Source organism: Falco peregrinus, chromosome 2 (genome assembly GCF_023634155.1).
Source record: "Falco peregrinus isolate bFalPer1 chromosome 2, bFalPer1.pri, whole genome shotgun sequence".
NCBI classification, from domain to species: Eukaryota; Metazoa; Chordata; class Aves; order Falconiformes; family Falconidae; genus Falco; species Falco peregrinus.
In genome coordinates, this window is record NC_073722.1 from 26,265,632 (window position 1) to 26,277,967 (window position 12,336).

Consider the following 12,336-nt stretch of genomic DNA (forward strand, 5'->3'; position numbering starts at 1 on the left):
CTTAAGTGTGTGTCCCTCCCTGCGCCCCTGACCTTCAGCTTCCTCTGCAGGCGAAGGTCACCCTCCAGCGTGCCACCCGCTCTGCCTCTTTCCTGCCAGAGCCAGGCCCTGGGCAGGCGTCCACCAGCCAGAGCTTACCCCGGTGATGGCTGCAGAGGGTTTTCTAGGTAGGGTTTAGAGGGAAAATGGAGATTTGCAAGAGCAGTAAGGGCACACAGGTGCAGAATTTGGGCTGCGTGCCGGGCAGGGTGAGTTTAGCCGAAGTTGGCTTTTGTGGAGGTGAGGTTTTCCTAGTGGCTTCGGGAGATGTGCAGGGCTTCTTCAACAGCCCCAGGAGCCAAAGAAAAGCAGAACACGCTCGGTGCTGGGCTGGGCTGATGGATGGGCTGTTGCCACAGGGTCTCCTCTTGCACCACGGTGCTGTGTGGCAGTTGCCTTTGTGATGGGGAAGAAATACAGCTGCCGGTGCTGAGGGGCGCCGGGCACGTGGCAGGGTTACAGCGCTGGCAGCGGCGGGTGGGGGGGGACGGGGGGTGGGGTGGGCGGTGGGGCACGGGTCGCCACCCCCATGCCCGGTACGCGCGGGGCGTGTTGTGCGCAAACAAGGGCTGGCGCTTCCCCAACACCCCCGGGTGCTGTCAGGGGACTTATGGTGGTGGCAGCTCTGGGAGCCCCCTGCTGACTCCCGAGGGCTGCTCTCTAGGGCTCAGCCCGGCGTGGCCACCCCGTGCAGGACGGAAAGCGGCTTTCCCGCTCGAGGTGCCGCCTCCGGCCCCAAATCCGCTCCCATGCCCCTTGCCCAGGGCTGAGGCCGGGCTGGCGGTGCAGCTGCCGGCTGTCATCCCCCCGCGTCCCCGGCCTGGGGGGCTGCAACCCAATCCCTTCCCCAGGGTTCCGCCGAGCCCCGCTGCCCGGCCGTGGGTGAAGCCGCTGACAAGGTATTTCTCGGCGGTAACCCGAGGCGCAGCCCCAGCGCCTCCGTCTCGGCGGGGCGGACAAGTTAATTCCCCAGATTTATGCGCCCCCCGAGCCCCAGCATCTGCTGCGGGGGGCGGCGCAGCCGGGGCGGTGCGGGGGGTGCTCGGCCCTGCCGGGGCCGGGCACAGGTGCGGGGCCACCGCCCGCTTATAAATACCCCGCGGTGCCGGGGAGGGGCGTCCCGATCCCCCCGTGCCCGGTCCCCCCCGCCGGGGCTCCGCGGCGGAGCGGGATGCGGCGTGGCGCCCTCCCTCCCGCCGGCAGCATGAGCCCGTCCTTCCTCCTCCTCCTCCTCCTCCTCGCCCTGCCCGCCCGCGCCCGGCGGCAGCAGGTGCCCGGCGGAGCGCAGCCGGGGCCGGCGGGCCGCAACGCCCCCGCGCCTTCCTCCTCCTCCTCCTCCTCCTCCTCTTCCTCCGCGGCGGTGGCGGCGGCGGGGCCGAGCCGCTTCCCGCGGAGCCGCCCGGGGCGGCGGCGGGGCCGGCTGTACTGCCGGGTGGGCATCGGCTTCCACCTCCAGCTGCACCCCGACGGCCGGGTGGACGGCGCCCACGACGCAAGCCCGCTCAGTGAGTGTCCGGGGCGGGGAGTGGGGGGTGGCCGGAGGGGCTGGAGGGCGGATGGCCGTGCCCTAGCGTGGGGGGTGGTGTGGCACTTTCTCCCTCTCGTTGTGACCCCGGGGTTGCGGCATCCCCGTCCCTAAGAGGTGACTCCCCCGGGGTGGCAGAGCCCCTTGCTCCCTGCTGCCTTCACCTGGGGTGGGCTGCGGCCCAGGCGGCTTCGGGAGAGGTGGATTTGGGGTGCTGTGTGCCCTGGGAGGCTGGGGCGGGGGGGTGCTGTGCCTGCGGGCTCGGGTGGGATGCCGCCCTGGGGAGCGGGGCGAGCTCTGCCTGGCTTGCTTTGTGAAGCGCTGCCCCGCGGGTTTTGCCCACCTTGAGGAAGAGTCTGTGGGGATCGGCGCAAAGGTGCAAGTTTTGTGCTCCCACCTCAGCACCCCACCGGGGTACTTGACGGGAGGAGGCTGCTCTCCCTTATGCCCCTTTTTCGTCCTTTCCCCGTGTAACTTTTCCATCCTTCCCTCTGCATTCTCATTCTTCCAGCACAGTGATAGGATATATTCAGTTTAAAAATAGGACTGAGGCTGACGTTCCCCTGAGAGAAAGCTGTGCTAACTCATGGCTTATCCTTCAGGTCCGAGTTGCCGTGATATCCTGTTAGAGGGAATGAAATGGCAGGCAGGGATGAAAAATCACTTAAAGAGCCTGAGGGCTTGGGCCTGATGTGACCCTGGCAGCACCCGTGGCTTCAGCTGTCGGGCGCGCTCATGGAACAATGGCCACATCTGGCCTGGACCAAATAATTCGGGACCTGGTCTGTGCTGTGGCCCTGCGAAGGAGGGCTGCTGGGAGGCCAGGAACCCTGCCTGGGCTTTCCAGGAGCACTGTGGGTGCGTGGCCAGGAGGGGGTTAGGGCCCGCAAAGGGGCTGGACGGAAAAGCTGGACATCCACACTGGGGCTGATTTGGAGATGTGAGTTTGGAGGGGCTGCCTGCGCCGTGCCCCACCCCCAGTGTCCCACGGCAGCATGGCAGAGGGGCTCACCCCTCTGAGGTGTATGCAGCCTTTGATGCCGGAGCTGTCTCACAGGGATTTGGATTAGGTGAAGTTTCTTCCTCTTTAGTCTGGGATTTTCTGCCCGGGAAGGTGACCGCAGCAGCAGCTCTGCACTTCAGAGCGGAGCCAGCCCCAGCTGGTGGCACGTGCTGGTGGCAGCAGGGGCTATGCCAGGGTGTTGCGCTGAGGAGCCGTCCCCTGTATGGAAGCAGTCAGCTTTTGGCAGGAAATCCCAGCTTTGGCCTTGGGAAACTGCGCTTGACCCAGGGAACCCCAATAACCAACAGTATGCCTCCCGGCCAGCACGGCCGTCCCCGCAAAGGCCAGCAGGTTTTGGGGTGCCCTCGGGGACAGGGAGAGTGCTGGAGAGGCGCCATGCCTTGTTGCAGCAGTGAGGCACAACCCCCCTGCCTCTTGTCAGTTGCTACCAGTGGGGCATGTGGGGTGAGGAGGAGTGGCCCCCCAGCCCCCCAAAGTGCCCCCCAGGCTCTTGGTGCTGGGAGCTGCACACCTCCGGGAGCCCTGCTTCTTCCTTAAAATAAACATGGGAAGTGGTGATCCGATCCGCCGGCCTCGGGGATTTAACAGCAGCTTCATGTTTGCTCTTGGCACATTAATCCGCGTGGCCCTTGGCTGTGGCTAGGCAAGAGGCTCTCGCAGTCTCCTTCCTCGGGGGCAGGGGCCACTGAGACCCCCCCGGGCTGCAGCTGGGGGAAGCAATGCTTTTTTCCCAGGGGAGGAAGGGTTCGTTGGGGATGTAGTGCTTACCCTGGCTGCCCCCAGCTGGGGGGATGTTGGGGGTGGAGGGTGGGGTGCGTGTATGCCTGACCCCTGCTGCCACCCTTCCTCTGCCAGAGGGGACACGTTTCTGTGCTGGGAAAGGGAAACGTGTCGGTGCTGTTGCTGAACAGTGCTCGGAGTTTGAAGCTCTTCTGTAAGAGACTTATAGGTCACACATGTCCTGTTGGAGGCCAGGGCCCAATCCTGCTCAAAAAATACCCCTTTGAGGGCAAGACAGTTTGTTTTCTCATGGCTGGGCTGCATAGCACCCTACTGCCCAAGTCCTGCTGTGAGGAGGGGCCTAAGAAACCGTTATTGGTACTTCTCGCCCCAAATGGTGTGTGCAACACCTTTACTTTCAGAGTCTGGCGTGTATGGGAGGAGGATGGGCAAGACTGATTTTAGCAGGCTGGCTGTAGGCACAAAGGACTTTTCCCACCGGAGAGGGATTTCCCCAGGGTGAATTTGCTCTGCTGCAGCCAAATCAGAAATTATCTTCTACAGCATAGTTGTTTTGTTTTTTTTTAAAAAAAAACCAAACCCCAAACCAACCTACCACCTGGTAGCCATCCTGGAGTCGATGCAGGTCCCTCTGCAGGGTAGAAGGATGGAGCAGGAGTGCTTCATGGAGCCAGGCAGCAGGAGCAGGGTCATGTGGAGATGAAATGCAAACCTATGAGACTGATTTTTTTTTAAATTTATTTTTCTTTGTCACACCAATGCGAAAAGAACTGTGATTTATTTTGGGATTTTTGTCATCCTAGGTATTTTGGAAATATTTGCTGTGTCTCAGGGGATTGTAGGAATACGAGGAGTTTTCAGCAACAAATTTTTAGCGATGTCAAAAAAAGGAAAACTCCATGCAAGTGTAAGTAAACCCCCCTGCTTATCAGTATGTATTATTTATTAAAGGCCTTGTGACACCTTCACATGCACGTGGCAGCAGTGCTCCCAGGCAGGTCCCAGGCGTGCTGAGCCCCTTTGGCTGCTGGGAAGGCTCCGTGCTGGGTGGCATCAGCACCGCCCAGACAGATAGGGGACAGGTGGAGCCAAACCCCCTGAAGCCCAAATCCCTACTGACTGCATTTAACCAAGAAAAGTGTCCCCCTTTTTTTTTTTTTTTTTTTTGCAGTTGGGTATTTGCATCAAAAGGACTTGTTCTTTGAGCATTGCCAGTTTATTTTTAGCAACTTCTGCAGCAGATCATGCAGACGGTTTTAGCCAAATGTCTCCTGGAGAGCGGCACGCGTGGTGCTGAGAGCCCGCCTGTGCCCCTGTGTGCGTGGGGAAGGGGCCCCGGAGTTTTGGCTGGGCTCACCCATGGGGGAGAGGTGATCCCCAGGGACAGCATGCAGCTGCACACAGGGCTTTGGGCAGGTGAAGTCGAGCACGTGCGGGAGCATTGCAGCTGGAGTGGAAAACCCCCAGTACTCTTGTTTCTGCAGGCTGTTTTCCTGAAGGCTGGGGTTTCCTGCAGGTCTAATTGTGCTTTTTCCAGGCTTTTTTCACTGAATGAATTCTTCAAGTCGATTTCACTTCTTTTTTCAACCTCAAGATGCTGCTTCCTTATTTTTTTCTTATTAGTTCCAGAGATCATTTAAACAAATGAAAGTAACTACTGTGCTTACATGAAACTTGTCATCTTTTAAAGGTGTATATAAATGCAACGCTCAAAGAAGGGTTTTTTTAAGGCAGCACCTTGGACAACCTGTCACCCAAGTTTGTTTCCAGGGAGCCTGCTCAGGGCTGATAGCCTGGAAGAGGGAAAAGCCAATTGCCCGCCCCACAGTTATGAGCCAAACCTCACAGTCGCAAAGTGAATGTTACTGATGTGCTTAAGCTGCCCTAGCCCGCAGATTGCCTTCAAGTGAGATTTATGAACTCTCCTCTCTCTCCCCTGAGTCTTATTGGAGTGTTGCTCCTGAAACCTAATGGTGCTTAAAGGGTGAGCACATGGCTGCTTATTTTAGGAAACAAAGTAGGAGCGGGAATGGTGTCTAGGGGAAAGGGAGAATGGCTGTGCAGAGGAAAACACAAGGGAAGGAGACAGGGCAGGAAGCAGGCAGAACAGGAGAGCAGTGGAAAGGATGGAGAGGAGAGGGAAGCAAGCAGAATGTGATCCCTGGACCCTCCAGAGCCTCCCCTCCCTCACTGCGTACAATGGGCCCCTTATTCGAGCTGAAGCCTTGATTTATGCCCTGGTGCAGGCAGAAATTAAATCAAACCTCATCGGTGTATGGTTAATTGTCGGCACACAAAGGGCAGTGCTGGAGAGGGACCCCAATTAGGCGGGTCAGAGCGGGGGTGAGGACACACGATGCCCAGCTCAGATGAAAGCTGCGAATTTGTAGAAACTTGACCCAAATGTCTAAAGATTGCTGGGCTAAATAATGCCGATAATGCAAACCCAGCATCTGTTGTTCTTTCCTGCCTTGGCAGGGTAAAGTTATTTCATGGCCTAATGAGTTTTGAGCAGTACAAAGCGCGTCCTGCGCCCGTCACTCAGGGCAGCACTTTGATATGAGAGTCACGCCGGTGACTTTGTGCTGAACTGCAGTTAAAAGTCATTCCTGCAGGGATTCGGGCTCCTTCAAAACCAGTTCTCAGTGTCTGGCTTTATCCCAGCTTGGTGCTTTACAGCAGCCCTCTTCTTTTTTTTTTTTTTTTTTTTTGATGGCAACTTAATTAAATTACCAAGCAGTTCATTTTTAGAGGCACCAGCTTCAGAAAATGACAGTAATCCCGGCAATTATCAGTTGCATGCACAGATGGCTTTTTCCTCGTTGATAAATCATTGGTCCCCTGTTTGTACATTTTTAGCGTGGAACGGGCAGGAGGGGCTTGGTATCGGTCTCAGCAGGGACTAGCATGAACCCCAGAGGACAGACTTGCCCACAAGCGTCTCGGGTAATACTCCTTTCTCAGGAGTTGTTCTGACTTGACCAAAACGTACAGTCCTCACTGGAGCAAACCCCTGTTGAACTGGATTTTGAAATTTAATTGCCTTCATGATTGCTGTTCATGAGCATCTCTGGAGCTTCATTTCTGGAACTGCTGCAGAGCAAATCCGGTGGCCATCTGCCTGCCCTGTGCCAGGAAAAATGCCTTTTCCCCGGCTGAAATGGTGTGGTTATTGAGCTGAGAGGCTGGGACATGGGGAAGCCTGTCAGAGTGATGGCAAAGCAGCAGCTGATGTGCTTCGCAGGATGGTTTGCTCTCTGGGGGCGAGGGCTTCCCTCCGTGCTTGCTGGTGGTGGGTCTCTTCCATTCCCGGGCTGCTGGCGGGAGCAGCCTGTGGCATCACTCTGTGTCCAGGGCTGGGGATCTCCCACACTCCCCCAGATCCCACTTTGGGGGGGAGGCTACTCTGACTCTTAGGGAGCAGTTCCCCCAAACCCACTATTAGCAGAAACTTTTCCTTTGATGCCTCAGCCCTCTTACTGCCACCTCCCTTTGTGGGGTTGGTATTGCCCCAAAAATGCTGGGACAGATTGGGAATGCCAGTTCGGCTTACCCTCGAGCAAAGTGGCGGTGAGCTTACCCGTCTGTCCAGGGACACACATGAGCAGGGGGCACACGCACTTCTGCTAGTCACAGCAACACTTGCAAAGCCTGCTGGAGCCAATTTCATATCGGATCCTCAGCCATGGCCAGCCTTGATGCCCAGGGCACAGCAGCCAACTTCATCTCCTACACCAAAAAACGCCTGCTGTTGCCATTTGCCCAGATCCCACTGGGGAATGCAGGGTCTGTTTCAGGGCCCTTTGTGCTGAGCACCCTTTCAAGAGGGCACTGGGGCCTCGGTCAATCCTAAAACCTCCCTGTGCAAAGGCTGGTGTGGGGGTGTCTCAACCGAGCACTGCTGCATGTGTTTGGGCTTCAGAGAGCAACAAGGGGTCAGCAAAGCTTTTCCTCAGGAAGGTGAATACTCATGCATAGGCGATACAGCATTGGCGAGTATAAAAGACAGGGAAAGCAAAAATGAGTCATCAAGGTGATGTTTCAGGCGAAGAGCAGAAGGAGACTTAATTCAAAGTGCTATGAGGAAAAAACGCACAGCAAGCTGGGGACTCTGTCGCTTGTATTATAGGAGTCAGTTCCTCTGGTTAAATTAGGAGTTTGAAAACGGTCGCAGCCCACTGGGTCTCCTGTATAGTTATAAAACACTGCTTGGGGCTTTTGTCTTGTTCTCCATTGCTGGGGTTTCGAGGCTCAAGAGCTCAGCATCCCTTTCACATCAATAGTTTTGAAGCTTAAAAGTTTTTTTCCAATGTAAATGATTCTATGAAGTGTTGCTTTGCAATCAGGGTGCAGTGCCTCAGGCATGGCTGGGGAAGCTGCCAGGGCACCAGGTATCACGCCTGTGTTGCAAAGGATTTCAGAGGGTCTGCTGGAGGCTGCAGCCAGGTATCCCAGGGCCATGGGGTACATAGATGGGGTGTTATGGCTCTCTTCTTGTATTTGCATGCTTGTTTTTTCCTCCTCCCCCTTGCCAACAACAAGGAACTGTTATGGGCAGCGTTCAGCCTGTCCTCTTGGGTAATGGGAAGCCTTTTCCCCCCAGCCATGTGGGAGCCAGTGTGGCCACACTGTTTATAAGAGGTGATTCTCTTGGGCTGCAAGTAATTTCTTCAGGTCATCAAGGGACAAAATGCCCCAAGTTCGTTTAAGATGAAGAAGGAGAAAAAAAAAATCCAATACAATCAAAGCCATGTTCAGTGAAGCAGTGAAAATCTGCATGCAAATTGCCTTTCCAGATTATTAAGTGATGATTCAGTGCCCAAGCAAGGGGTGCGAGGGTGGGAACAGAGATGGAGCGGGGGCTCAACCCCAGGGTCCTTGGAGGAGCTGCAGCTCTGTGGGTATGGAGCCACATCCTCCCTCCTGCCAGGGGGAAGGGCAGGAGAACTGGAGTGGGAGGGAAGGTTGCTGCTGGACAGGCCAAGCTTGTTTTTCTTAAGAAAGTCCAAAACTGGGTGGCATGCAGCTACTGAAAGTATCTGTGTTGGGGTTTTTCCAAACTGTTGGGTGCCTGGCAGCCTCGGAGCGGGTTTCCCAGGTGCCCTGTGTCGCTGCTTGCTCCTTTGGACATGGTTTTGGGAGACTTAAAAACCAGCAGGCGTCTCAGGGCAGGGAATGGGTGAAACCAGCCATTTGCTAATGGTGCCCTGGCTCTGTCCCCACAGGCTCGGTTCACGGCGGACTGCCAGTTTCGGGAGCGCTTCCAGGAGAACAGCTACAACACTTACGCCTCGGCCATCCACCGCAGCCCACGCTCGGGCCGACAGTGGTATGTGGCACTCAACAAACGGGGCAAAGCCAAGCGGGGCTGCAGCCCCCGTGCCCGGCCCCAGCACGTCTCCACACACTTCCTCCCCCGCTTTTGGCAGCCCCAGCCCCCTGAGCTCGCCTTTACTGTCACCCTTCCCGAAAAGAAGCCCCCACCACCACCAAAACCGAAGGTCGCTCCGTCCCCACCTCGGAAAAACCCTGGCCCCATCAAGTACCGGCTGAAGTTTCGTTTTGGGTAGTGCCCCATGGCAGGGATGCTGGCACAGGAGAGACTGGGCACCTGGACAGATTTTGGGGGTGACCCCATGGGAGACCTGCATCCCCCTGCTCTGGACAGATGTGGGGAGGCTCCAGGTTGCCATGCTGGACTTGAGGTCTTCTTTTTACCATGCAAAGCAGATGGCATCCTCAAAGGTGTGACCTGGGATGACATAACTTGGGCTTTCCAAAGAGTATTCCTGTGGTGAACAGAAAACACTTGATGGACGTTGGGTTAATTTTCTGTTGTTGAAAGAAGCAGGAAGGTACCTCTATGGCGAACATATTTTCTTACCTTATTTTGATCAGTGACTCTTCTGACAATCATTTTCATACAAGAGATATGTTCAGAGCCAACGTATTAAGTGGGTTTTTTTTCTTTTTGGTTTTTTTTGCATCTCCTTTTTGCTGCACTTTTTTCCTCCAACCATACCTCAGACACCGTATATCCAGGTCTGCCCCTTCCCTTCCCTTACAAACCAGCTCCTCCCTTCCACAGCAAAACAGCAAGACCAAGCCCAACAAATCCATTCACCTTATTTGTGGTGCAAGGTGGTCTTAAAACTCTTTGTTGGCAATAATAGATATTTTATTTTTTTTTCCTTCAGGGTCGCAGGCTTGGGGAGGGTGGCTCCTGCTCCTCGTGGTCTCTCCTGTTCTTCCCTGGACAGCTGGAGGAGCGAGTCTCCTCTTGTCCATCAAAGTATAGCTTCGATGTCTGTGTTTAAAATACCTCTGTCCCAGCCCCGTGGCATTCCTGCTCGTATGGGGAGGGAGCTGCGCCAAAATCCCTCCTCAGGGAATGGCCAGGGGGAGCCCATCCGCACCCCTGCTCCCTGGTGACAGGGACACCTTTGGCCCTCAGGTGCCCACTGGTTTCTTCTGACAGTGTGCGTAGCTGATTTATTTTACCATTCACAGTACACTTACGGGGCAGGGGGGATGAAGGGTTTTAGTTTATAGTGAGCGTGGCGACGTGGCAATAAATGCTGTTACAGCTACTTGTACCTTCAGAAGTGTTTTTTCCTACCCAGGGTTGCCCTATGGCCCTGACTGTCAAATTGGTTCTCCATTGTGGTGTTACCTGTGGAGTAATTGTGCACATGGAGGTTTTAATCGGCATTTAGCTGTGTTGTGAACGTACAGAAAATGGTAGCATTGAAGCTCACCAGTTAAGCCTTAATAAGAGCCCAGGTGGGCTCGTGTTGGCAAAACCCCTCCCGATCTGAGCCCTGCTAGTGTTGAGCAGCAATAACGAGGGCAGGCAGCACTGCCGAGCCTTTTCTGCAAACCTAATCATGGTACAGGTGGCTATTCCCACTGAAATCACGGTTCTTCACCCGTTGTCCTTCTGGGCAGCCCCTGGCCGGACACATCCACTCTACGTGGCAGCGAACGCTTTCACACAAGGGCACGCACTCCGTGTGTGGGGATGGGTGGGGATGCCGGAATAAAATATAATTGTGCTTCATTTTTAGCTGTGTAATCTCTTGCTTGTCTACTGCCTGTGTGTTTTTTTCTTTTCTTCTTCTGCAGGAGAAGAATGGCTGCTGCTAAATTAGCCACTATGCATGTTTTTGTCAGAGGGTTTGCCTAGTGTGGTATTGACACCAGGGTGGATTGGAGCAAAATCGATGCACGTGCTTCCTTTGTACGCCATGCTCCGCGTAGTGTGTGCTGGGCCAAACCTCCCGATGGCTCCTGTGGGGCAGCTGTCACGCAGGGGAGTGCAAGCCCAACATGGGCACACTGTGCACCCCGGCCATTTGCAGCGAGATAGCCTGACCACAAAATTACAAAATTCAAATAATACTGCTTATCTGCTGTTCAGCAGCTAGTCACAATTGGGTATAATTAATGCTCAGTGACGCATGGAGACACCTGAATGAACTAATTGAATGAAAACATTTGCAGGAGCCATGTAGGAGAGTGCCTGCCTCAGCATCGGGTGGGTGCCTGGAGCTCCCTGGGCAGGTAAGAGAGGAGTGAACTGGTCCCTTGTTGTCACTGCTTTCCCTCAGAGGGAAAAGGTGTTTTTTAAAACCTTGTTTTAATGAAAATTCTTGTTGATAAATAATCTGTATGACAAAAGATGCTTTGATCCCTGTGTTTCTGGGCAGAAAACTGATCCTGAACTGAGCTGCGACGGCAGCATCCAGTGTTTGCCAATGCAGCTGCTGGGGAGTGCCGCTTGCTCTATTGCAGTTGGTGGGAGCGTGGGGGGCCACAAGTTGCCCTTGGACTAACCTGAGGAAGGAGGGGTGCTGCTGGAGCTCAGGGCCCCCTTGCCAGCCTTCCTGCAGCCCCCATGCCTGCAGCAGATGAGCACCACCATCACCTGGTGCTTGTGGGTCTGGCTGAGCTGTGTGATGCCCCTCGCTGTTCTCACCAAGGGGAAGAGGAGCACCTGTTGCGTTTCAGAGCTGTCGGGTGAAATTTGGCTGAGGAAGCAGCCTGGGTGTCTCTTCCCTCTGGTAGCCATTAAAACCTGCACTCTCCTACTCGGGGTGGGTGATGACTGAGGTGGGCTGAGGGGGTGCAGGTGCTTTCCCCCCTCGCACCCCATTTCCCAAGGGGCATGGGGGCTGCCATGCTACACATCGAGGGCTGCTGTTGAAACACTGATGTTTTACTTGGAGTTTCTGGCAACCAGGAGCAGCCCCACAGCATACAGCTAAGGGGGGCTGGCAGGCGTGGGAAGCTGCAGGGGGAGGCTGATGCTTTAATATTACAGCAATTATTAAAATGCAGCCACGCTTTTACAACGAAGAGGCCTGTGCTGTGGCAGACAGCAGCTTGCTAGCAATCTCAGCAGAGAGCCTAATGCAAGTAATCTAAGTGGTATGGACTGACAAACCCTTTCTGTTCCTTTCTGGCCACTTTTCTGCAAGGAAATTAAATGTTTGCTTATCAGGAGGAGACTGAAGGCATTTTAAAAAATGGGTAAATATCTCTGTTAAACTTAAAAATAGCCTGTGAACAACTTGAGAGCCTATTAAGAAATAAAGGTAACTTTTTCAGTGTGTTATGTTTCTTGCATTTCAAAAGTGCTTTTGGTGTTGGCTCACATTTATTTACAGCTGTTGATTGCATTTAAACCTTTCTGCCTACTGTGTTTGCAAGCGGAACCGAGGCCACATTACACTGGCCAACTGCTCCCTGAGCAGGACAAGAAGCCCAAACAAAACGTGGAGCAGTAGCCCAGAGCCTCCTGCAGTCCTGCTCCCAAGGCAAGGGGGAGCCTCTCTGCTCTTCAGCAGGTGGGATTTACTGGGAGAAAGGACATGAGACCAGAAGAGCCTCTCTTCCTCTTTCCTGCTTGTTGGCAGTGCTTAGTCTTCCATGCTGGTGAGAGTATTGCTCCTGTGGAAGCAACACGAGCAAGAGTATACTCAGTATTGTGACTTGAGGGAGGAAA

The 12,336-nt window shown here is 54.8% G+C and overlaps 1 protein-coding gene across 1 annotated transcript; it reads left to right on the top strand.

The window, feature by feature from the left end:
* Window positions 1–1,243: 1,243 nt before the first annotated feature.
* On the top strand, window positions 1,244–11,832 carry FGF5 (fibroblast growth factor 5). The gene is made up of 3 exons (XM_055796580.1): window positions 1,244–1,544; window positions 4,133–4,236; window positions 8,555–11,832. Exons 1-3 carry the CDS (start codon window positions 1,244–1,246, stop codon window positions 8,897–8,899), a joined length of 750 nt encoding a protein of 249 aa, XP_055652555.1. The 3' UTR covers window positions 8,900–11,832.
* Window positions 11,833–12,336: the final 504 nt, after the last annotated feature.